The sequence below is a fragment of the Propithecus coquereli genome, unplaced genomic scaffold (assembly GCF_000956105.1).
Source record: "Propithecus coquereli isolate 6110/MARCELLA unplaced genomic scaffold, Pcoq_1.0 Scaffold176, whole genome shotgun sequence".
NCBI classification, from domain to species: Eukaryota; Metazoa; Chordata; class Mammalia; order Primates; family Indriidae; genus Propithecus; species Propithecus coquereli.
Genome location: NW_012142301.1, coordinates 324978 through 347840, shown reverse-complemented (window position 1 = coordinate 347840; position 22863 = coordinate 324978). Strand labels below are relative to the sequence as shown.

Genomic DNA, 22863 nt, shown 5'->3' with positions numbered 1-22863 from the left:
TTTTTTTTTTTTAATTTCTAAATTTTTAATGCTTTCAAAGTCTGAAATATGGAGCCAACCTAGCACCCAGATCTTGGTAGTCCAATAAAAAAAGCAGGGCTCCTGAAAGAAATGGATGATTCTAAGACTGGGGCAGCAAATACACAAGGTGAAGTGTCTTCTAGTGTCAGAAAGTAAGAAATTGCTCACACACTCAAAATCATTGATGGGGGCATGTCAAGAGGGCCTAGGAGCCAATTGCAAGAGCTCCCAATGGTCAAAGCTGGAATAACTAAACAAAAATTTTTAATTATAACCCCAAGTATAAAATAAATATCCATGAGTCCATACTGATATAAATAAATGATTAAGTTAATAAATGGGGGAGAAGAGACAAACCTTTCTCACAGAAGAATTTCAAACACAAAATGTAGATGCTTCACTGTAAAACAGGCAGGCATAACTTCCCTTTCCTTAAGTATGGGCAGCAGATAGTGATTTCTTTCCAAAGAATATACGGAAAGAAGAGGGAAAAAGAGTAACTTAACGGTGGAGAAATCTGACAAACACTCCTTCAGTCAGTTATCAAGGTCAACATAAACTGTTTCAAATCACCTTGCTAGTATGTACACTTGATATGTCAAGGAAATGGCACCTTACCTCTGTGATCTTTTTCCCAGAAACCCATAACTCCAGCCAGAAAAACATCAGACAAATCCCAATTGAGGGGCATCCTACAATATACCTGACCGGTACTCCTCAAAGCTGTCCAGGTCATCAAAAACAAGGAAAGTCTAAGAAACTGTCATAGGCAATATTAGCTTAAGGAGATATGACAACTAAATGTAATATAGTATCCTGGATAGGATCCTAGAACAGAAAAAGGATAGTAGGTAAAAACTAAAGAAATTTAATGTATCAGTATTGGCTCATTAATTACAACAAATGTGCCATGCTAATGGAAGATGTTAATAATATGGGAAACTGGGTGTAGAGAATATTGGAACTCTGTACTATGTCTATTTATTATTTTTTTGTTTTTGTTTTTTCAGACAGTCTCACTCTGTTGCCCAGGCTAGAATTCAGTAGTGTCATCATAGTTCATTGCAACCTGGAACTCCAGGGCTCAAGCAATCCTCCTGCCTCAACCTCGTGTGTAGCTGGGACTACAGGCATGAACCACTGCACTGGGCTACTTTTTCTATTTCTTGTAGAGACAGGGGTCTCTCTATATTGCTCAGTCTGGTCTCAAACTCCTGGCCTCAAGTGATCCTTCCACCTCAGCCTCCCAAAGTGCTAGGATTACAGGCATGAACCGGCTTATCTCTGCAATTTTTCTGTAAACCTTAAACTTCAAAAAATAAAAGTTGACCTTTAAAAATCTGAAGTACAAAAGATTTTTTAAAAATTGTTTGCAAAGATAATTCTGCTTAAGCACTTTTTAAAAATAAGGCACCAGGGTGTTGGAGGTTTCAATCCCTTTTTAAAAATGTGACAATTTTGCCCTCCTTATACATAAATCTGATGCTTATATGAACCTGTTTCAGTAGCAGAGTATATAAAAATATTTGGGTTTTGGTTGATGAGCTCGGTGGCAATCTATTTCCTTTGGAAAACTAAAAGCTTGTTCACACGTTTTTCCAACTTGAGAATGAGTTATTTTCCAAAAGTTTACATTTAAGTCAAGTGTTTGAAACTTGAAATACATTTTCCCACAGAAATGTTATTATAAATAGTGGTGAATTCCCAGGCTAGGGCAGTGAAGCTGATTAAGCTCCTAATAAGCAAAAATAGACATTTGTAATGAAAATAGTATAAAACTATATTATGAAAAAATCTTGCTTTTTAAATTCAGAAGATAAATTTAAGCCTGCAGTTTAGGTTTATTTCAAATCTATCACCCATGGTGTTTGAGCCAGGGACTACTTTTGAGCCTCTTTGCAAATAACCTTAAACTAGAAATGCTGCAATGCAAATGGGGAGGGGGAGAGTGGAAGTTGTTAAACTGGGGTGGGTGGGAGATAAACGGACCTTGTAACAGTTTTGAGAAGGCAGGTATGTTATTTTAACCCAGATGGAGGGCTTTCTACTCATATTTCTAGAAGTACAATGAAGCTAGTACCCCACAGGATAGAGGAAGGGATGGAGAAGGAAACTTTGGTTTCCCATAATTCAAGAATTGTTAATGTGCATGTTTCCAGAGATGGGTAACAGAGATGTCTGTGGGCAGTTGGTATGTACAAATCGTCAGTCAGCTAACTCATCAAGCTGGTGGGAACCTGAGTGCACAGGCAGCAGACCTGGGCTCCTCACAGCAGTGTGCTACCTAGTGGAAACAAAATAAGAAAGTGGATTCACATAGGAGACTTGTGGAAATGTTGACAGGGTGTGATAAGGACATAAATTTCCAATATAGGGCATCAGAATGTCTTGATCTATTTCTAGACCACCTATTCTACTCCAGTGACCTATTTACTTTTTCTTTAACCAATGCCACACAGTGGTATGACTTTATAAAATATTTTAACAACAGGTTTATAAATTTAAATTCAACAGAGATCATCTAACACAATAATTTGTGCTAACAGGTTAACTCAGTTGTATAGAACTCATAATAAAACTTATCTTTCCAACTCTGTGCATGTGTTTGAACTTTCTACAACTATTAATAGCAGAAACAATTGAATGGTAGGCTAATACTGTCTAAGGGAACAATGGTCGATCTTAACCTGATTCCAAATGTTTGGGAAAAGAAGCATGACTCATCTCACTGGTGGCCTTTATAGTAAGTGAATGTTATAAAACTGAATTTGTAAAGTTATCCTAACCAAATACTACTTTTCTGATTTATATATAGTTTATATATAGGACTCTATATAAGATTTGTTTATAAAATGGGTTCCACTACCAATAAATTTTAAAACTATCATTCTAATACTTAAACTTTTGCTGCCTTCAACATCATTCGACTATTTTTTATTGAGATATAATTCACATACCACAAGGTACACCCTTTAAAATGTTCAATTCAGTCACTTTTAGTACATTCACAAAGTTGTGCATCAATCACCACTAATTCCTGTTTATCTGATTTTTTATTATTTAAAAAAATGGAAAAACAAAAGTATAATTTTCATTCAATAAATACCACTTGATCCTCATGCAGTTTTGTTGCAGAAAGTGAAACCCATGATTTTAGAATAATGACAGCAATTTAATAATCAGTTTTCACACAGTTTCAATAATTGCAGCAATTTCCTTGAATTGTCTGTAGAAATTCTGGAGAGAAAGGGAAAAAATAATATTAATTTTGCTTTTAGAGGATATTTAAGTAGCTCTTTTAATTACATCTGACTATCAGAGGCTATACAACATATTAAGTTTACATTTTAATGTTATCTTCTCAACTTCTGAAGGTTGCTAAAGATACAAACAGGTACACTTTTATTATTGTAGAGGTGGATAATTAGCTCATGACCAAACTTTTTAAAAAGCACACAAGAAAGTTCTTTTAAGATCACACAAGAAAGATTTATTAAATACCCAGCACTATCCTAAACACTGAAGATAAAAAACAAGAAAAACAGGTGGTTCCGGCCTCAAAACACTTTAAATCTAGTGAAACACTGCATTTCAGGGTGCTAGGGGCTGTCTTGTTTAAGTTTATGGGTTTGATTACAGTAAGAGAGACTCAACATTGACAATGGCTTGTATGGGAGAAGCTTTTCCGTCATTTAAAAACTAAGCTAGGATAGTGGTTCTCCTGTAGAAGTCATCTTCTTTTTTTAAATCTCAGGTAAGAAAGGGATCAAACAGATTCTGTTTTCCTTTCTTCTCCTGTACTGCCACAAAGCTAAGAGGCAAATTTGAAACTTAACCCCAGCAATTAGGATATCCTCTAATGATTTACATATTTCTATTTTCCTTTTTATTTGGTCTTAATTTTTTATTTTGCTACTTACGAATTTTCTTTAAATTTACATGCAAACTTGTCATGGAATGAAGCATGGTGTAACTATTTCATTAAAAATATATATTGATGGTCAGAATTTTAGCTATCAAAAAGATCTGCTTGGCCGGGCACAGTGGCTCACGCCTGTAATCCTAGCACTCTGGGAGGCCGAGGTAGGTGGATCGCTCAAGGTCAGGAGTTAGAGACCAGCCTGAGTGAGAGCAAGACCCCGTCTCTACTAAAAATAGAAAGAAATTAATCGGACAACTAAAAATATATAGAAAAAAAAATTAGCCAGGCATGGTGGCGCATGCCTGTAGTCCCAGCTACTCGGGAGGCTGAGGCAGAAGGATTGCTTGAGCCCAGGAGTTTGAGGTTGCTGTGAGCTAGGCTGACGCCACGGCACTCTAGCCCGGGCAACAGAGCAAGACTCTGTCTCAAAAAAAAAAAAAAAAAAAATCTGCTTAACATAGAGGCTCACACCTGGTATCCCACACTTTGAGAGGCCAAAGTGGGAGGATCATTTGAGGCCAGGAGTTGGAGACCAGCCTGGGCAAGATAGCAAAATCTAGTCTCTACAAAAAGTAAAAAAATTAGCTGGTGTGCTAGTGGGTGCCTGTAGTCCTAGCTAATTGGGAAGATGAAGCAGGAGGATTGCTTGAACCCAGCAGTTCAAGGTTTCAGTGAGCTATGATCACACCACTTCTCTCCAGCCTGGGCAACAGAAGGAGATGCTGTCTCTTAAAAAAAAAAAAAAAAGGAACAAACTGTTGGTTATAAAATGAGGAAGTCTGAGGATCTAATGTATAGTATGGTGACTATAGTTAATAATATTGTATTATTTGAAATTTGCTAGGGGCCTAGATTTAAAGTGTTCTCACCATACAGACACACCCCAATTAAAAACAAAGGGGTAACTGTGTGGTGATGAATGTTAATTAGCTTGATTGTGGTAATCATTACATAATGCATATGTTCATCAAACCATCAAGCTGTATACCTTTAAAATATACAATTTTTATTTGTAAATTATAACTCAATAAAGCTGGGGGGGTGGGAAGTTGCTCCATTTGTGATTTGTTTCCTATGGAAAAAAAAATTCCTAAAGGTGGAATCAGAGAGCATGAATGCTACACAGAGAAATAAGAATTAGGCCAGCTCTGTGAATTCCACAAAAAGGATTGAAATTGATTTGGTCTTACATTTAGTTGAAGGCTACTCCCATATCACAATATACTACATTTATTTCCTTTTTACTAAATCCCAATTCTTTCCAAGACACTAATCAACATTAATAATGTTAAATTTGTGACCACTATTTTTGTTTTAAAGCAGGGATATCTATTTTAAAAGAAAGAAATCAAAGGGAAATAAATTCCTTAAAATATAGCTTACAAAAGAAGAAATTAAAAGTATGATAAGTGATGGTATATGAGAGGCTTTTCTTAAAAAGGAAGCCTAGGACCAATATATATCATTAGTTAGTTTTACAAAGAATTCGCTTTTTATTTCCATTTCATTCACTATTGTTGCTTTTCTTTGACTTTTAAAGTACTAACTGCTGTGAAAATTCTTATCCACTCACCAAAAGGATCAAAACAAACGAAACCAAAATTGTACAGGACAGTTAAATTAATGACAAAACATCTCCCAGTATTTTCAAAAGAAAATCTGATTTATTGTCTACCCCCTTTTTTTCTTCCTCGGTTAGAAAAAAGAGATAAGATGATAATATGAGTAACAGAACTCTGAATATAAACTACTAAGTTACTTAAATCTCTAGCTGGTAAAACCAGTCAACAAGTACAGTTGCTATGATCTGCATTTTGTAAACATTATTAGTCAGAAAATTCAGAGTCAACACTACTCAAAGAAAACATTCATTTAGCTTAACATTCTTGAATATTAAGCCTAAAAGAATAAGAATAAAACAGTTAACTGCAAAGTAAACAGCCTGCCAGAGAAGATGAAAATTTCCTATATATACTCACAGAGAAGTACTATTATAGTGATCAAATGGCACCATACACAAATTCAGCACCTTATATTGAAAATAATTTATTAAATTTCCAAAGAAAACAAACTTAGATCTTTTGTGTGTACTACTAATAAATGTAAGGCATGTCAATTTACAAATAAAAGTAAAATTTTCTCTTAAGAAAGATTTTATACATATTTTTATGCATCAACTACAGAAGAATTGACTAAAATTGAATGAGTTGAATCACAAACCTGAAACTGTGGAATTGTCATTTCAAAGGACTTGTTCTTTATTTGGCCTGAATGATCTGCCACTTTTAGCATCACTGCAACATAAGGATACTTAAGAGATCTGCAACTGTTGGAGCTCACAGCCATTCCCAGTTTCCACTGAAAATCTATAAGCTTTAATAAAAGAGCACAAAACAATATAATAGTAGTAACATTGCTTTGGATGCAGATATTTACTCAATTTATCTTCATTTTAATATTGCTAAAGGAATAATAATCAAATGAAAAGGTAATATGGGACTTAATAAACTCTGTTTATACAGAGTTAGAAAACAACACTCTCATAGTTACAAAAGGGAAAAAGCAAAAAATAAGAAAACAAAAAAACTCCACCCAATGTACAATGGAAGTGGAAGGAAGATGTGGCAGTATTAGTTTTCCCTAATAGGCTTAAGTTTTGCTCCTGTACTTCAGGGGACTCCAAATGCTTTGGAGCATTTTTTACTTTACTTTCATGTTCCATATATGCCTTCCCTCATTCCATACCCCAAAAGTAAAATGGAAGATGGATTATATGATGTTCATAGTTGGTTGAGGCATACATGGGAACCATTCCATTTCTTTCCTCAACATAGTCTCCAAGTTAAACCTTATATTAGCATAGTGGCAAGGTATTTTTGGATTTCATCAGTGTTCATGACCCAGGTGATGTGCTATGCAGTATGCATGTATTAAATGCCTCACTGAATCACCATCACATTATAGGTTATTATTTCTATTTTGCAGATGACAAAACTTAATTTCAAAGAGCTTAGGTAATGCACATGTATAAGGTCACATGTTTTTGGAATCAGAATTGAAACCAAAGTCTATTTGACTCCAAAGATTACATGCTTATTGACTACTGGCTTCCTACAATACTTTTTATCTAATTCCTGTCAATGATTGTTCAGTGATGCCATGTCATAATACAGTATTGGGTAAATGCTGCTCTTAATAGTGACTCTAAAACATAAGACTGTGGGTGGAGGAATCTTGTCTGTCTTGTTTCCAAAGTTTAGCCTGGTATATAGCAGGTACTCAAAAAATATTTGCTGATTGACTGATACCTTTTGCTACCAAACTAATACTGTCCTGGCAAAAAGCTCTGCTTGTTAATACATTTATTTTTATAAAAGGTGGGATTGATATGGAGACCAAAATTTCCTCCTGTCTCAGACTGGCTCTGGACAAATCTGCTACAACATTAAGGACAAGCTGGTCCTGATAAACGGTTAACATCTTTAATAAATAAGTAAAAAGACTATATAAACTCATTTTAAATGAAAGTTCTTCACACAAAAATGGAGAAGGGATAGTACGCAAGTCAAGAACTACAAATGGCTAATAAACATGAAAAGGTGCTTACATTCATTAAGGAAGAGGGAAATGCAAATTAAAACTACAATGAGATACTACTATCCACCTACCAAAATGGAAAAAATTTAAGTCTCACAATTCCAGGTACTGGCAAGGAAGGATGTGAGGCAAGGAAGGGTCACATGCTGTTGGTGTAAGTCTAAATTGGGCCAATCTTTTGGAAAACTGGCTTTTCATCGTAAAACTAAAGTTATACACACTGTGACCCAGCAATTCTACTGGGGATATAACCCAGAAAAACTTATGCTTATGTACATACATCAGAATACTCCTAGTAGCTTTATTTGTAATAGCCTTAAACTGAAAACACCTCAAATGTTCATCAGTAATAAAATAGATAAGTGAAATGCTATATAGCAATGAATATGAATGAACTTCTGTTACACTTAACACCAAAAATGTTAAAAGAAACAAGTTGAAAAGTTATGTGATTCCATTCACTTAAACTTGAGCAACAGGTGATAAAACTATAAAGAGAAGTAAGAATATGAATAGTATAAAAGGACAAAAGGATAATCACACCTCTAGGGTGGAAGGGGGAGTGACTGGGGAGGGACATGTGGTGGGCTTCAAGGGTATTGGTAATACTCCATTCCTTGACTTTTGATTGTGGTTACACAGGTATTCACTTTTAAATGGTTCATTAAGCTATCCATATTTATGCACTTTTTTGTACATATGCTATCTTGCACATACAGTAGAAAGAGAAAGAAATACAAGTCAGTGAGTACCACATTTCTGGTTGAAAGGAAAAATTTAATGTAGTCAAGGGAGATCAAGGGAAAAAAATTTACAGAGGGGATAAGCTTTAAGCTCTGTTTTAAAGAATAAACAGAACTGGAATTGAGAGGAAAATGTGTCATATTTATATATTCCAAAAATACACACCTAGCAAAGAATAAATGCTTAATAAATATTAAGCTGAACCAACTATAGATGAAAATAGTCATCATTTATTGAGGTATAGAACATATATTTATCTTAAAGTAGGGCTCTTGCAAGGAAAATAGGAAAATAAAGTCGACAAAAGTGATCAAAAAGCCAATACTTCTTTGCAAACTGAGCTTTCTGAGCTTTTCAACATACTCTCATACACTTTATTTTATTAAGGAAAACTTATCACATTAAGTCATTTAAACTTTTCCTAGACAGTGGGGAATTACTGAAAGTTTTCAAGTAAAGAGAATGATATCAAAGTATTGATTAAGATATATTCATCTGGTGGCAGCAGAACACAATAATCCAAGTATGAGGTTATAAGTGCCTGAACCAAGGTGGTGACAAATAGGATGATGCTGATCCTATGAAGGATTCATCACTAGGTCTTAATGATTATCTACATAATCATGAGATACAACTATAGTTGTTTATAGATAACTATAAAAAACTGAGCCTGGATAACTGGGAGAATATTGATATCATGTATCAATCAGGACTTTATATATTTTAAGTCCAAAGGTATCATTAAGAGGTGATGTTAGGGATAACTCAATAGGAATGTTTGATAAATGGCTAAAAATCCAAGAACAGAATTCAAGGGAATTCATGAATAGAGATAGTTTTTATTTCAGTTCAATAGTGATATCCAAAAATTGAACTAGGAACTTCTTAATCTTAGTCAGCCTGTTCAACACCTTGATGGAAGAAGTTCCATTTTTACCATTCACAGTGAAATGTCAGAGTAAAAAACTGGCTATGACTCTTAGGCTCTGAAATAAAACTGGATTACCTAGAACATTTCAAGCAGTAAAGCAATTAAGGAGCACAATGTTGGAATCTATCGACCATTAAAACAGTGAAATTCTGCTAAATTTGACTGGCTTAAAAAAAAAAAACAGTGAAATTGTCAGGTGAGGAAATAAGGAAAGCTGCCATCAAGACACTCATTGTGCAAAATTAGTATTCATGAATAAAGCCAGGATTAGGTGTATGAGATGAGAATTCCCAAAATTCTAAACTCAACATTTAAATGCAAATTAAAAGCGAACCTTCTAATAAATGTGGTTTAACCTTAAATAGAAATTACTGCACAGAAGATTTTTAAAAAGAAAAAAATTAGAACAGAGAGCACACTTACCACTATGGAGAATATTAAGAATGAAACAATGTACATGGTAGCCCTAAAATTCTTACAAAGAAAAAGATTAAAAAAGCAAAATATGCAAAGAAAAAAAAGCTAGTAGTAAAAATGAAATATAAAAATATCCAGAACTAAAATGAATACAAAGGAAAATAATCAGAAAGCAAATTTAGATTAAAAAGGTAAACAAAGAAATTAGCTTTAGTAGTAACACTAAAAATTGATATGAAGGCTAAAGCTATTAGTTATATAAAAACACCACTACAAAAACTGTCTATAAAATTAACATTTCATATATGTTTTTAGTAAGGGAGAGAGGCCCCATTATTTAGTCTTTACTAAGTAATACTATGTTAGGCATTGGGGATGTACTTTGGAACTTACATTCCAGAGGGGAAGACAGACAATAACAAGTATGAATGAAATTGTAGTATTATAAAAAGTGTGAAAAATGCGGGGTAGGGTGACAGAGTGATCAGGAAGACTATTTAGATAGAGCCTGGGGAAAACCTCTTTGAGGAGGTGGCTTTTGAGTAGAAAGACATCGGAATAAAGTGAAGGAAAAAGCCACAGGCTATCTGGAGAAAAGAGAATTCTGGATGGAGGGAGAAGCATGCCTAGCATGTTCAGAGAACATGTGGCTGGAAGAGCATGAGCTAGGAAGAGTGGTAAGAGATGAGGAATCCAGTTTTGAAAAGCCCTGTAGGCCAAGGTAAATATTGAAGACTTTTTTCTAGTGTGATGGGAATTCCTTAAAAAACTTTGAACAGTAGAGAGATCTAGTCTAACTTAGATTGCAAAAGGCTCATCCAGACTAATGGGGGAGACATTAAGTTTAAGAGAGGAAGCAGGGAGACCCATTTGGAAGGCTACTAGAGCATTCAAGGAAAGAGCATGGTGGGCTGGGCCCAGGTGGCAGCATGGAGAGGTGAATTTAGGGTATATTTTTTAAAGTAGAGAAAACAGTATGTTGATGAATTGTACACGTGTGAGAAAAAGAGTCGTCCTAAGTTCCAACGTTAACTCCAAGGTTTTGGCCCTGATGACAGGACCATTTACTCAGATGAGAAACATTGGGAAAACAGGTGTATATGTGTGAGCGGTGGGAGGTGGTAATCAAGCCTGTGGTTTTCAACATTTTAAGTTTGAAATACCTGACTTCCAAGGGAAGCTGGCAAGTAAACAGTTGGATAGTGAGCCAGGTATTCAGGGGAGACAATGGGGCTGGACATATACATTTTGGATCATGAGCATATAGATGGTATGTAAAGCTATTAGACTGGATGAGAACACTTAGGAAGTGATTGGGGGAAAAAGAGCTCTGAGGAACCTACGCTGGAATACTCCAACAGAGATTATGAAGAGGATCTAGCAAAGGGGCCTCCAGGAGAATAAGCAGTGAGGTAGGAGGAAAACCAGAAGAATGACTCCTAGAGGAGAAATGAAGAAAGTGTTTCGAGGAGAAAGTAATCAAATGTGTCAATGTTGCTGAGAGGTCAAATAAGATGAGGACTGAAAATTGCCCACTGGATGTGGTAACATAGGGATCAATGGTGACCTTGACAAGAGTAAGGTATAAAAGCCTTGGTAGAATGGGCTTGAGAGAGAATGGGGAGTGGAGTAGACACTGTCAGTACAGATGTCACGGTAAAGTTTTGCTGTAAAGAAAAACAGATACAGTAGAGTAGCCGAAGGCAGATGAGAACAAAAACAAAGGCTTTTTTTTCAAGATGTCACCAGCACATATTTGGTAGTGATTTAGTACAGCGAAGAAATGTAAATTATGGAGGTGAAAAGCAATAATTATAGTTCTTCTGTTGGTGAGGATAGAATTGATTTTACAAGTAGAGGGGTTGACCTTAGACGAACCTGCCAACAATATATTCATAAATACAGAAGGTAAGGCAGAGTATGAAGGCAGGCAGAATGCTAAATGTGTGGATGGGAAAATGAGGAAATCCTCTTCTGGGTGATTTTATTTTCTCATTTATATAAGCAGGGTCATCAGCAGAGGGTGAAGAAGGAATATTAATGATTTGGTGAGAGAAGTTAAGGAAAGAGAGCTGAAGAGTAAGTAAATGAGGATAACTGTATTTACTCCGTGGAGTCATGACAATTATATGTCAGTGCAGGGACCCCTTAGAAAAAGTTTAGTGCTCAAATATTATTGCTGACTGGAATAAAAAAAAATGTACACTGCAAATATATTTAGAGAAATGTAATGGCTATCACTTACTAACATCAATAACTTAAAGAGACTAGAGCTGAGTTTAAGCAAATCATACTTGACAAAAGAAATTTTTGAAAAAGAGCCTAAGTTCTAAAATTGTGACTGGCTCTTCCTTATAAATACAACTTACGTTAATTCCTCAATGCAGTGATGGCCCCAAAATTTCTCAAGGACTACTCACATTAAGATCCCTAACCCCTTCTTATATTAACACTCAGTGCCAAAAAAAAAGGAAGTATACTTATTTTCCATCAAAGAATTTTAATTTCAGAACCTATTATCAGTATTGAAATTGTGTCCTTTTCATGCACAGATAACTAGAATACTTACCCTTACTAGATTGTTGTGTGGATTACAAAGCACATGCAAAGTGTCTAGGGTAGTGGCTAGCACAGAGTAAACAATCAACAAATGGTAGCTGCAATATTAGCAGTAGTATTGCTATTAGTATTGATAACACTAATTTTAATTACAAACTTGCCATTTTTCTTAACTCTCACTGGAGGTGAGGTCCTAATTAACCTGGCAAATTCATATATTGGTGACAAAGAAATATTTAAAGAAACATGACACTATAGCTCAAGGACTTCAAACTTACATTAGCTCTAACTATTAGGTTTATCTGGTACATTTAAAAAGTATATAGATGCTTTTCGACTTACAACAGGGTTATATTCCCATAAACCCACTGTAAATTGAAAATGTCGTTAAGCTGAAAATGCATTTAATACACCTACCTTACCAAGTATCATGGCAGCCAAGTCTACCTTAAACATGCTCAACACTTACATTAGCCTACAGTTGGGCAAAACCATCTGGCAACACAAAGTACTAGTTTTTTACCCTGGTGATTGCATGGCTAACTGGGAGTTGTGGCCTACTGCTGCTGCCCAACATCACAAGTACCCTTACTGCTTTCTACTGAATACATAGGGCTTTTGTATCATTACAAAGTTGAAAATCATAAATTGAACCATTACAAGTCAGGGACTATCTGTATCACAAACATAAATGACTTATAGCTAGGTTTTGGATTTTTTTCCCTCTATAATACTCTTTTTTTTTGAGACAGAGTCTCACTCTTTTGACCGGGCTAGAGTGAGTGCCGTGGCATCAGCCTAGCTCACAGCAACCTCAAACTCCTGGGCTCAAGCAATCCTTCTGCCTCAGCCTCCCGAGTAGCTGGGACTACAGGCATGCGCCACCATGCCTGGCTAATTTTTTTTTTCTATATATTTTTAGTTGTCCGATTAATTTCTTTCTATTTTTAGTAGAGACGGGGTCTTGCTCTCACTCAGGCTGGTCTCTAACTCCTGAGCTCAAACAATCCACCCGCCTCGGCCTCCCAGAGTGCTAGGATTACAGGCGTGAGCCACCGCGCCCGGCCCCTCTATAATACTCTTGAATACACATTACCATTTTGTCCAGCAGTGTAATATTTAAAAACATATCATGAATTATGATAAAAATGTTCAACTTAGGAGTTCCTGAAGGTAAAACTCACAAAAGTGTGAGAGTCCTCTTAGAGTTTTTAACTCTCACACTTGTCCACACCCAGCCTACAGCAATTTGTCAATGACAGTTTAGGCATTAGAATCTGTGGGCCTTCTGCTCTGGTAAATTGTGATTCTATTTGCCAGTCTTTCTCACCACTTTTGGGGACAGTGGTTTGCCCTGTGACCTCACAGATCTAAAAAGAGTTGTTGGTTTTTCAGTTTGTTCAGCTTTTACTTGTTAGGACACAGTTGTGACTTCCAAGCTCCTTACATGCTGGACCAGAAACTAGAGATCTATCACTTTTTATCATTGTCTTTGTGAAGATTTTAAACATCTTTTGTTAGATTTATTGCAAGGTACTTTATAATTTATTTCTTAGTGTTGTAAATGACATCCTCTTTAAAATTATATTTTCCAACTCTTTGTGTCTGAACTATTGAAAAACAATTGAATCCCTGTCTTTTCTTATGTGAACAATCATATAAATAACTACATGGATGGAATGTGTAGCAGGCTGAATAATGTTCCCCCAAATACGTCCATGTCCTAATCCCCAAAACTTGTGAATATGTTGTTACCTTAAGGGACAAAACGAATTTTGCAGATGTGAACAAAATTAAGGATTTTGAGATAGGGAGATTTTCCTGGATTATCCAGGTTGGTCCAATGTAATCATAAGGGTCCTTATAAGAGGGAGGAAGGAAAGTCACAGAAGACAATGTGAAAATAGAAACGGAGGTTGAAATGATGTGCTTTGCAGATGAAAGTAGAAGCCACAAGTCAAGGAATACAGGCAGCCTCTAGGAGCAATAAGATTCTCCCCTATAGCCTCCAAAAGGAACACAGCCCTGCCTACACCTTGATTTTAACCCTGTAAGAATAGTTTTGGACTTCTGACCTCCAAAACTGTAAAAGATATATTTGTGGTTTTTTAAGCCAAAAAAGGAGTTCAATTTTTAAAATCCTATAACTACTATAATTCAGTTTCAGACTGTCTTACCAAAAGAAATGATTTAATGTAAGTGAACAGATAAAATGATTTATGAGAGATTCAATCAACGTGCACTAATTCATGTAACTCTGAGCGAAGTCAGGTAGAGGGCTGATAACTATCTGAGTTCCCCAGGAATTCTCAAAAGCAACAGTAGGATCAGTTGGAGAGAAATGACAGAGACCAGTCAATGGACACCTCTCTCGGCCCCTGTATTCTCATTATTCTCAGCCCATTCTTGTATTTTGTAGGGACTCCTGACCAAAATATTCTAGTTTTAGTACTCTTCTGGAAAGTGTGTTGTAAGTTGTCTAAAAATAGCTTATTAACTAAAACAGCACAGGAACATTTAAAACAAAGAGGACTAACATATACTTTCAAAAGTCAAATTCTTATTCCTAACATAAAAATATATATACTCTTAAAGGTTAAAAAGTTATACTCCAACTTCAAAATAACTTTTTTTAAAGACTAAGAAAATGTCTGTGATGCTATCTTTGTACACTTTAGTAATTTCTTCTATATCGATCACATTGTACAATATTGTGTTCCTAGCTTCGAATAAATGCTGCCTAATCAAAGAATACTTGGTCTGTACTCTCTGGGCTGGGGTACGTGGGGAAGCTTTAATTACAATGGCAGCGGCTACCAGCTCAGGTGCAAAGGGGAAGGAGCGATACAGGGAGGCTGGCTGAAGGTCACTGGCTCACGGACACAGGACCTGGACTGGGGGAAGAAGTGGGGAAAACGCCCGGTGGCACCGTCCCGGGGCTGTGGGGGGCGGGCGCAGGGCTGTCGCCGCTCCTTGCACCGCGGAGGCCGGCTAAGGACAGGGCGGGGCGGCCGCTCACTCACCTGGTTGGTTACCTGAAACGGAAGCAGAAAATATCATTTAGGGAAAGATTTTTCTTGCTCCAGAGCCCCGCCGCACCCTCTTTTTCCAGGCCAGGGCTTACCTGAGACTTAGCATCCAACAGCGGCTCGCGACCCCCCTCCATGGCAAGCGTCCAGGGCTCACACCGCGGACTCAAGCGGATGCTCCTCACGACACTTCCTCGCTTCCACTTCCTGCCCCTGGCGGCCTGGCGCACGCAGCGGAGGTAGGGGGCGTCGGAAACAAGCACCTTTGTGTAACCCATCTTTTGTCTCAATTAAACATCAGTTTTAAGCAGTTGCTGAGCAATAGGAGAGGTATTACAGGAGAAAAGGCTGAAGACTTGGGAAATACTTTGTGAAATGAATTACTAATTAAATGTAGGATGCCCCGTCCCCCATCTAAAGCTATAGATGTGGGCTCTTCCAGTCTGGAGCCCACAGCGTCGCTTGTGCGCGAGCGCAAACTTGGGGCTGCGCGATTAATTGATCCTAAGCAAATTTGAAAGCACCTGGACCGCCACACCCCCTCCTCATGGAAGTTTGTCCTGCGAGGGAGATTCCTGTGGGGACGATAGTTATAGGATGAGCTTCCGTCTCTTGGTTTTACTTCAGTGGCCTAGCTGTGTGCGGGGAGAATGCTTTTCTGTGTCCTCGCTGTCACTGTCCTACACCAACCCTCAACCTAACTGCAGCAATACCTTCCCAACTGGTTTTCCCACTTCTCTTCTTGTTAGGTTTGTTCTGCGTGGGAACCCGAAAAATATCATAAAGCCTGTAAAATAAAAGCCGCAGGAGTCTGGAAAGTCCAAGGTCATAAATTTTACTTCGACTACATACAGTTGTAACAACGCTGGCATTTCTTTTTTTCCCTGATAAGGATGAAGTTTATTCCTCTCTCTCCTGATAAGGACTGAAGCTATCCCCTCCCCTATCTCTGCATATGTTACTGACTCCCCCCCACCGCGGAAAAACCCTCTATAAAACCCCAGGTTTTTCCCTCCCTCGGGGTGGAAGCTTTTTCGCCTCCACCCATCTGCACCCAGATGCTCAAAATAAACAGCGTTTTGCTACCCATGAGGCTTCCTGTGTCTCTCTCTCCACTCTGGACCTAACACTCCTATTCACCTCAAATCCATTCTACGCAAATTATCCAGAGTGATATTTTTCCAGCCAACTTTTTATTTTGAAAAACTGGAAGATTTTTTCAGAAAAGTTGTAAAAATAGTTCGATGAACATCCGTATACCCTTCATCTAGATTCACCAACTGTTAACAGTTTACATATTTGCTTTATCTCTGCTTACATACATAATAATTTTGATACTTCACCCCAAATACTTGAGCATGTATCTCCTAAAAACAAGAGCATTCTCTTAAATAACCACAATACAACTTCATACTCAGGAAATTTAACATTGGTGAGATGCTATTATCTAATAAATAGGCCAAATTAAAATTTCCCCAGTTGTTTCAACAATATTCTTTAAAATTATTCCCTACCCCATCCACGACCAAAATCTAATCAAGGATCTTCCTGCATTTAGTGATCATAACTCTTTAGTTTCCTCTAACCTAGAACTGCACTGGTAAAGTATTGGCAGGGCTGTGTTCCTCGCTGGAAGTTCTAGGGGAGAATCTGCTTCCAGGTTCATTCAGGTTGCTGGCAGAACTCAGTTCTATGCAGTTCTCGTTTTCTTGCTGGCTTTTAGATGGGGATACTCAGCTTTTAAAGGCCATCAGCACTTCGTGGCTGTGGCCCCCTCCCTCCATCTTCAAAGCCATCAATGGCAGGTTAAGTCCTCCTCACACTTCGAATTGCTCTGATCTCTCCTGCATCATCTCTTCTTTGCCTTCTTTTGCCACATCTCTCTGACTCCAGCCTGCGAAAGTTCTCTGTTTATAAGGGCTCAAATGATTATTAGATTAGGCATACCCAAATAATTCAGAATAACCTCCCTGTCTTAAGGTACAGAATTTTAATCACATCTGCCAAGTTCCTTCACAGCTGTACCTTGAATAAAAGGGGATGAAAATCTTTGGAGAGGAGCATCTTCAGAATTCTGCTCACTGAAAACACTGCTCATAGGATTCTTGGAGAATTACATTAGTAAATGTATGTTAAGCACCTAAAACTGTCCCTGGCATGTAGGACTCAGAATCTAGGCTAAAAAAAAAAAAAAAACCACTGGCTCAAGGTCATTGGACCTGGGTAAATGTACTAATTATTATAGCTTGGGAACGTAGTCTTTGAATGAATCAGATAATTTCTTTCCTGTGGATGTCTGATGAAAAGATAGAACACTGCTATGCATCGGTTGGTCGGTGCATCAGTTCAATTTGTCAGGAAATCTTTTTCTTTAGCTCTTGGTGCCATCAGATTATGCTCCGTGGGGGCTGGGGATGAATACACACACACACACACACACACACACACACACACCCACACACCTAACTTTGTAAAAATGCTTCAAAAAGGTAAAAAGATACATATATTTTAAAAGTTCATTTTTGTTATTTGTCTGTATTTTTCATGCATTCCTTTTAAAACTGCTTATTCTTCCTGTTATTCAACATGAATAACAGGAATATTCAACATGACCCTTTCCAAAAATCTATCAATATAATTTGGGGAAAGTAAAATGTTAGTAATGTTTAGGGAAATCTCTGCCAATTGTTACTCTTGTTTTTATGCTTCTGGTGCTCCAGCAACACATATTTTTAAGACCTCCATCATTCAAGAAATGAGAACTTACACAAACTTCACACTTGGAAAATATAGATTTTATGAATAGAGTCAAGAAATGTGCTAAAATTAAAAATACATGGGTATAACTTTTGTTTGATTTATATTTATTTTTATAAAATGACATATAAGTAGAACATATAAATCAGAAAATACTTTTGGAACTCTTACAATAAACCGAGTACTGTCATATGCATGGGAGAAAGACCATAGAACTATGGCATGAACTCTGATCCCAGGAGGGTTATAGAGTAATGGAGAAAACAAAATTGACACACATGAAGCATGTAATACTTTGATTTAAACATATATTTTAGGGCTTTTGTGTGCCAAGTGATATGCAGTCATTCCTTGATATACTTGATAGATTGGTTTCCAGGATCTCCACGTGTACCAAAATCCACACATACTTACGTCCTGCAGTCAGCCCTATGGAACCGAAGTATAGGAAAAGTTGGCCCTCCCATGGGTTTTGCATCCCGGAATACTGTATCTTAGATCTGCATTTGGTTGAAAAAAATCCCACCCGCACAGTTCAAACCTCTGTTGTTCAAGGGACAACTCTAATTTGAATTCAAGCTAGCCTAAGCAAAATATTAATAGCATCAGTGATTGTCTCATAGAGGCAGCCTCTGAAATGGAGGGGTGGCATGAGCTGCAGGGTCAATGGAATAGTAAGATTTGAATAACAAAACTGCCCGTTCTCCACTTCTCAGTTGTGGTATGGCCTTCTGCTTGTCTGTTGGCTCCATTTTCTTCAGTTTCTCCATGTTTCTCCATGTTGTTGGAGAGGGGTATGGGTATATAGACATACGACCACTAGCATCTGTAGGATCATTGCCTTATAGCTCATGATCCAAGGGGAAAAAGGAAACTTCTCTTCCATCTTAATTCTCATAGAAAGACTTGGATTGACCTGCTTGGGTCATATGCCCACTCTTTGGACCAATACTGGGTCTAGTGCTTTACTATTTTTGCCCCATGTCCATAAGGGGTAGAATTGTGTGATTGGTGGAGTCACTAGCAACAAAAGGGGTGAAAAGATGTACCTTACAGGACATAGAGGTGAGGATAATGCAAGAAAACTTGAATGAAAAGATGCTAGGGAAACAAAAACAACAAATGTCCATTAATCATATTTACTACACAATATTATACTATACTGGACTATCCTATATAATCAATGGATGAGGTAGACAAAGTGATGACCCTCCAAAGATGTCCACTTCCTAGGGACATTCCCAGAATCTATGAATATGTCATGTTACTTGTCAAACTAACAGAGAGAGGCTTTCTAAAAGAAAGTGATATTTATATAAGCATTGGGCATTGCAGTGGGAATACTTTTGCCATAGTAATAATGTGTGTATTCAGGGAGGTAAAGGAAGACAAAGGTTTTTAAAGGAAAAAATAGAAGGATTACATAATTATTTTGAGATAATTATCCTTGCCTGCAAAGTTGATGCCAGTCAGAGGTTGGACAGGCAGTTGCTGGACAGAACTGTCCTTGCAGAAGTATTTTTTGTGTAAGGTTGTGATGGCCTTCATTCAAGGTTGTGGTTTTGGCAGTCTTTTGTGATAGCTTTTGTTATCAGGCATTTATCCATAAAAGCCCTCTCTTCATGACCTTCCCTATTTGTCAAGGTTTTTTTTTTTTTTTTTTTAAACACAAGTGACTCTATTTTGATTCTGAACAACTTTCATATTTCCATGGCAAGGGAGAATTAAGTTTGCTAATTGGCTGACTTTACAAAAAGGAAATTTTTTTGTATTACTCAGGTGAGTCCAATGTGATGACAAGGGTCCTTAAATGTGGAAGATGAAGGCAGAGGAGTTAAAAGTCAGAGAGTGTCAGAGTGATAGATACCATGGGAAAAAGACTCATCCAGCCTTTACAGGCTTTGAAGATAGAAGGGGACCAAGTTGGGCTGTCTCTAGAAGCTGGACTAGGAAAGAAAATGGACTCTCCCATGTATTTCCTCCATAGGTTCCAGAAGGAGCACAGCCCTGACAACACTTTGATTTTAGCCCAGTGAGACCCATTTCAGACTACTGACCTTCAGACTGTAACATAATAAGTTTATGTCATTTTAAGCCATTAAATTTGTAGCAATTTGTGACAGCTGCAGTAAGAAACCAATATAGTGGAGGATAACAATGAAGTGCTGGGGTTTTTGCACTCACACAGGCCTAAATCTAAATCCCTCTTCTACCACTCAGCTGTGTGGCTTCAGTAAAGTTACCTTTTCTAAGCATGAGCTTTCTTATCTGTAAAAATAGGCCTATCAATATTTGTCTCACAAGGTTTTTGTTTTTTGTTTTTTGTTTTTCTGAGATAGGGTCTTGCTCTGTTGCCTAGGCTAGAGTGCAGTGGTGTCATCATAACTCATTGCAACCTCAAATTCCTAGGCCCAAGCGATCCTCCTGCCTCAGCCTCCTAAGTAGCTGGGACTACAGGGGCACACCACCACACCTGGCTAATTTTTCTATTTTTTGTAGAGGTGGGGTCTTGCTCTTGCTCAGGCTGTTCTGGAACTCTTGGACTCAAGTGATCCTCTCACCTTGGCCTCCCAAAGTGCTAGGATTACAGGCATGAGCCACCACGCCCAGTCACAAGGTTTTTATTCCAGGCTAAATGAGATCTTGTATGTAAAGCATGAAGCTGAACATAGTAAGTGCTGAATAAACACTCACTGCTATTATCATCATCACGACATTCAATCCTCCAAAGAAGCCTGTAAGTTATCTAGATTATACATTATCTCCAGTTTAAAGGTAAGAAAACTGAAGTTCAGGGATGTTAAGCAACGAATGATACCTAACTAATAGGTAAAACTTCGAACAGTCTGGTTTTAATTTACAATCTGTGATCTAATTTCAGAGAGCTCTGGAGGGGTTCCAAATTTCCAGTGTATCTGCTGAAATGCTTCTCAGCTACTTTCTGCTAATTGAGTGTTCTATTTGCACTCTAGGCTACTCACAAAGATGAATGATTCTGTGTGGTGTGGTGGTGGGATGGTGATAATCAATGAGCAGAAATAAGCAAAAATGCAGAACTGGAAATAAGCATGACCACTAATCCTAGAATCATAGAGGTTTTAGAGTTTAAAGTAAGGCTTTAAATTCTTAGCCTGTGGGCCAAATCTGGCCTACCTACGTATTTTTAAAAAATGAAACAAAACAAACTACATGAGAAACTCTGAATGAGAATGCATTTAGAAAGGTTTTCACAGGCCCCACATTGCTCTTTCATTTCACCTGGCCAATTCACACATTTATCTGAAATCTGTAAGACATAGTTTCCAACCTTTGGCTCAAAGGGACCTTCCAGAGTCTCTTCTTTAAAAAAATGAGACCTTAGAAGGTTAAGTGCCTGGCTTATAGAAACACAGCTAGATTATGGTAGTCATGATTTCAGATCAAGGGGGGAGAATTATTTCATACTGAGGACAGATAAGGCCAAATTATTTAAGGTTTTGGTATGTTTTTAAGCACTGCAAAAAGGCTATGTTTAGGGATAGTAGTTTGGCAATGCAAAACAAGCTAAAGGCAGATGACAGGGTATGTAACACATGCAGCAGGAAGATAGCTGGGACACACTCCTATTAAGATAAATAATATAAGATAGTGAGTAGTCAAGGTCGTGTGCCATGAATGAGTTACAGATGTACACAAAGATCGATCCCCATAGCCCGAGGGGCAGCCGGGTGGGGCCCAAACCTGAAAGATTCCTTGAGCTGGTTATAACTGTGATGACAAACTTAAGTCTGGTGTACAAAAACTGAATTTCGTTGATTCTTATATGTATTACTTTTTCACATTTAAAATCTGGAATTATACTGCACATTGCATCAGATGGCTTCTTACAGTGACAGTAAGCCAGGCAGCAGTTTTGACTCAGCTGTTTTTGCAGATGCATGCATGAACTTGGTTATAGCTCTTCTACACTTCTATTGCATTATAGGTATTGTTGGTTCTATACTTACTATGTTTAATTGCCATTTAAAATGTCTTTTAAGAGATTACGCAGCGATTTGGCATAACGAAAAGTTACTAAGTATGGAAATAGGCATGAAAACAGAACAGCAATCTGTAAACTTGGTGAGACAAATATAGATTATTGGAGGAATGACCACAACTCCATTTTTTCTTGCAAAGCAACCAAATAATTAGTGATTTCTAAAAATGCTGGGTAGCTATCGGTAGATAAAGCAAAAGCGTTGCTTATCTCAGTTTAAGGTTAGAGAAATAACCAAATCCCTCAGAATATAAGAAAGAAATTTATAAGAATGAGAGAACAGTTTTTGGGGTCACAGTTACTTTTTTGTTAAGGTGTCAAACATTAGTTTGTCAAAAACTTCCCCCTGTCTTTGCTGAAAAACTGAAATTATGTGTTTAGTCAAGTAGGAAGTGGTGATAACCCTGATTATTTTTGACAACCATGAAAAATATACTGTCAATGCTAAGACACCAAAGGCACATGGATTTATGTAAATTAGTGGCATGTCACTATGATACTATGTGTAAGCATACCACTATATTTAATTTGAAACTATAAAATGATATTTAATCAAATCTTCCCTTATGATATTGTGCATACTCACAAGAATGGGATATATAATGTTTGAGTTGATGGTCTATAAAGTTGCCATGAGCACTGAATTAGCAAATACCAAACCATTGTTCTTAGGGGAAATACAGGGGAGGCCCTTGTGAGCCTGTGGTCAGAACATTTTCATTAGCTGATCAGTACATAACCTTGTTTTATGTGCATTTATGTTTAAAGATACCTTATTTAATACATACAGGCAATCCCCGGGTTATGGACAACCTGACTTAAGGCATTCCGTACTTACTAATGGGCTCCCAAGGCTTCTCATAAGAAT

At 37.3% G+C, this 22863-nt stretch overlaps 1 protein-coding gene across 1 annotated transcript; it reads right to left on the bottom strand.

Moving 5' to 3' along the window:
* Nucleotides 1-3055: 3055 nt before the first annotated feature.
* Nucleotides 3056-15395, bottom strand: COMMD6 (COMM domain containing 6). Its single transcript, XM_012642162.1, has 4 exons — nt 15316-15395; nt 15215-15226; nt 6164-6316; nt 3056-3258 (listed from the first exon to the last, which is right to left on the bottom strand). Exons 1-4 carry the CDS (start codon nt 15355-15357, stop codon nt 3208-3210), a joined length of 258 nt encoding a protein of 85 aa, XP_012497616.1. The 5' UTR covers nt 15358-15395; the 3' UTR covers nt 3056-3207.
* Nucleotides 15396-22863: the final 7468 nt, after the last annotated feature.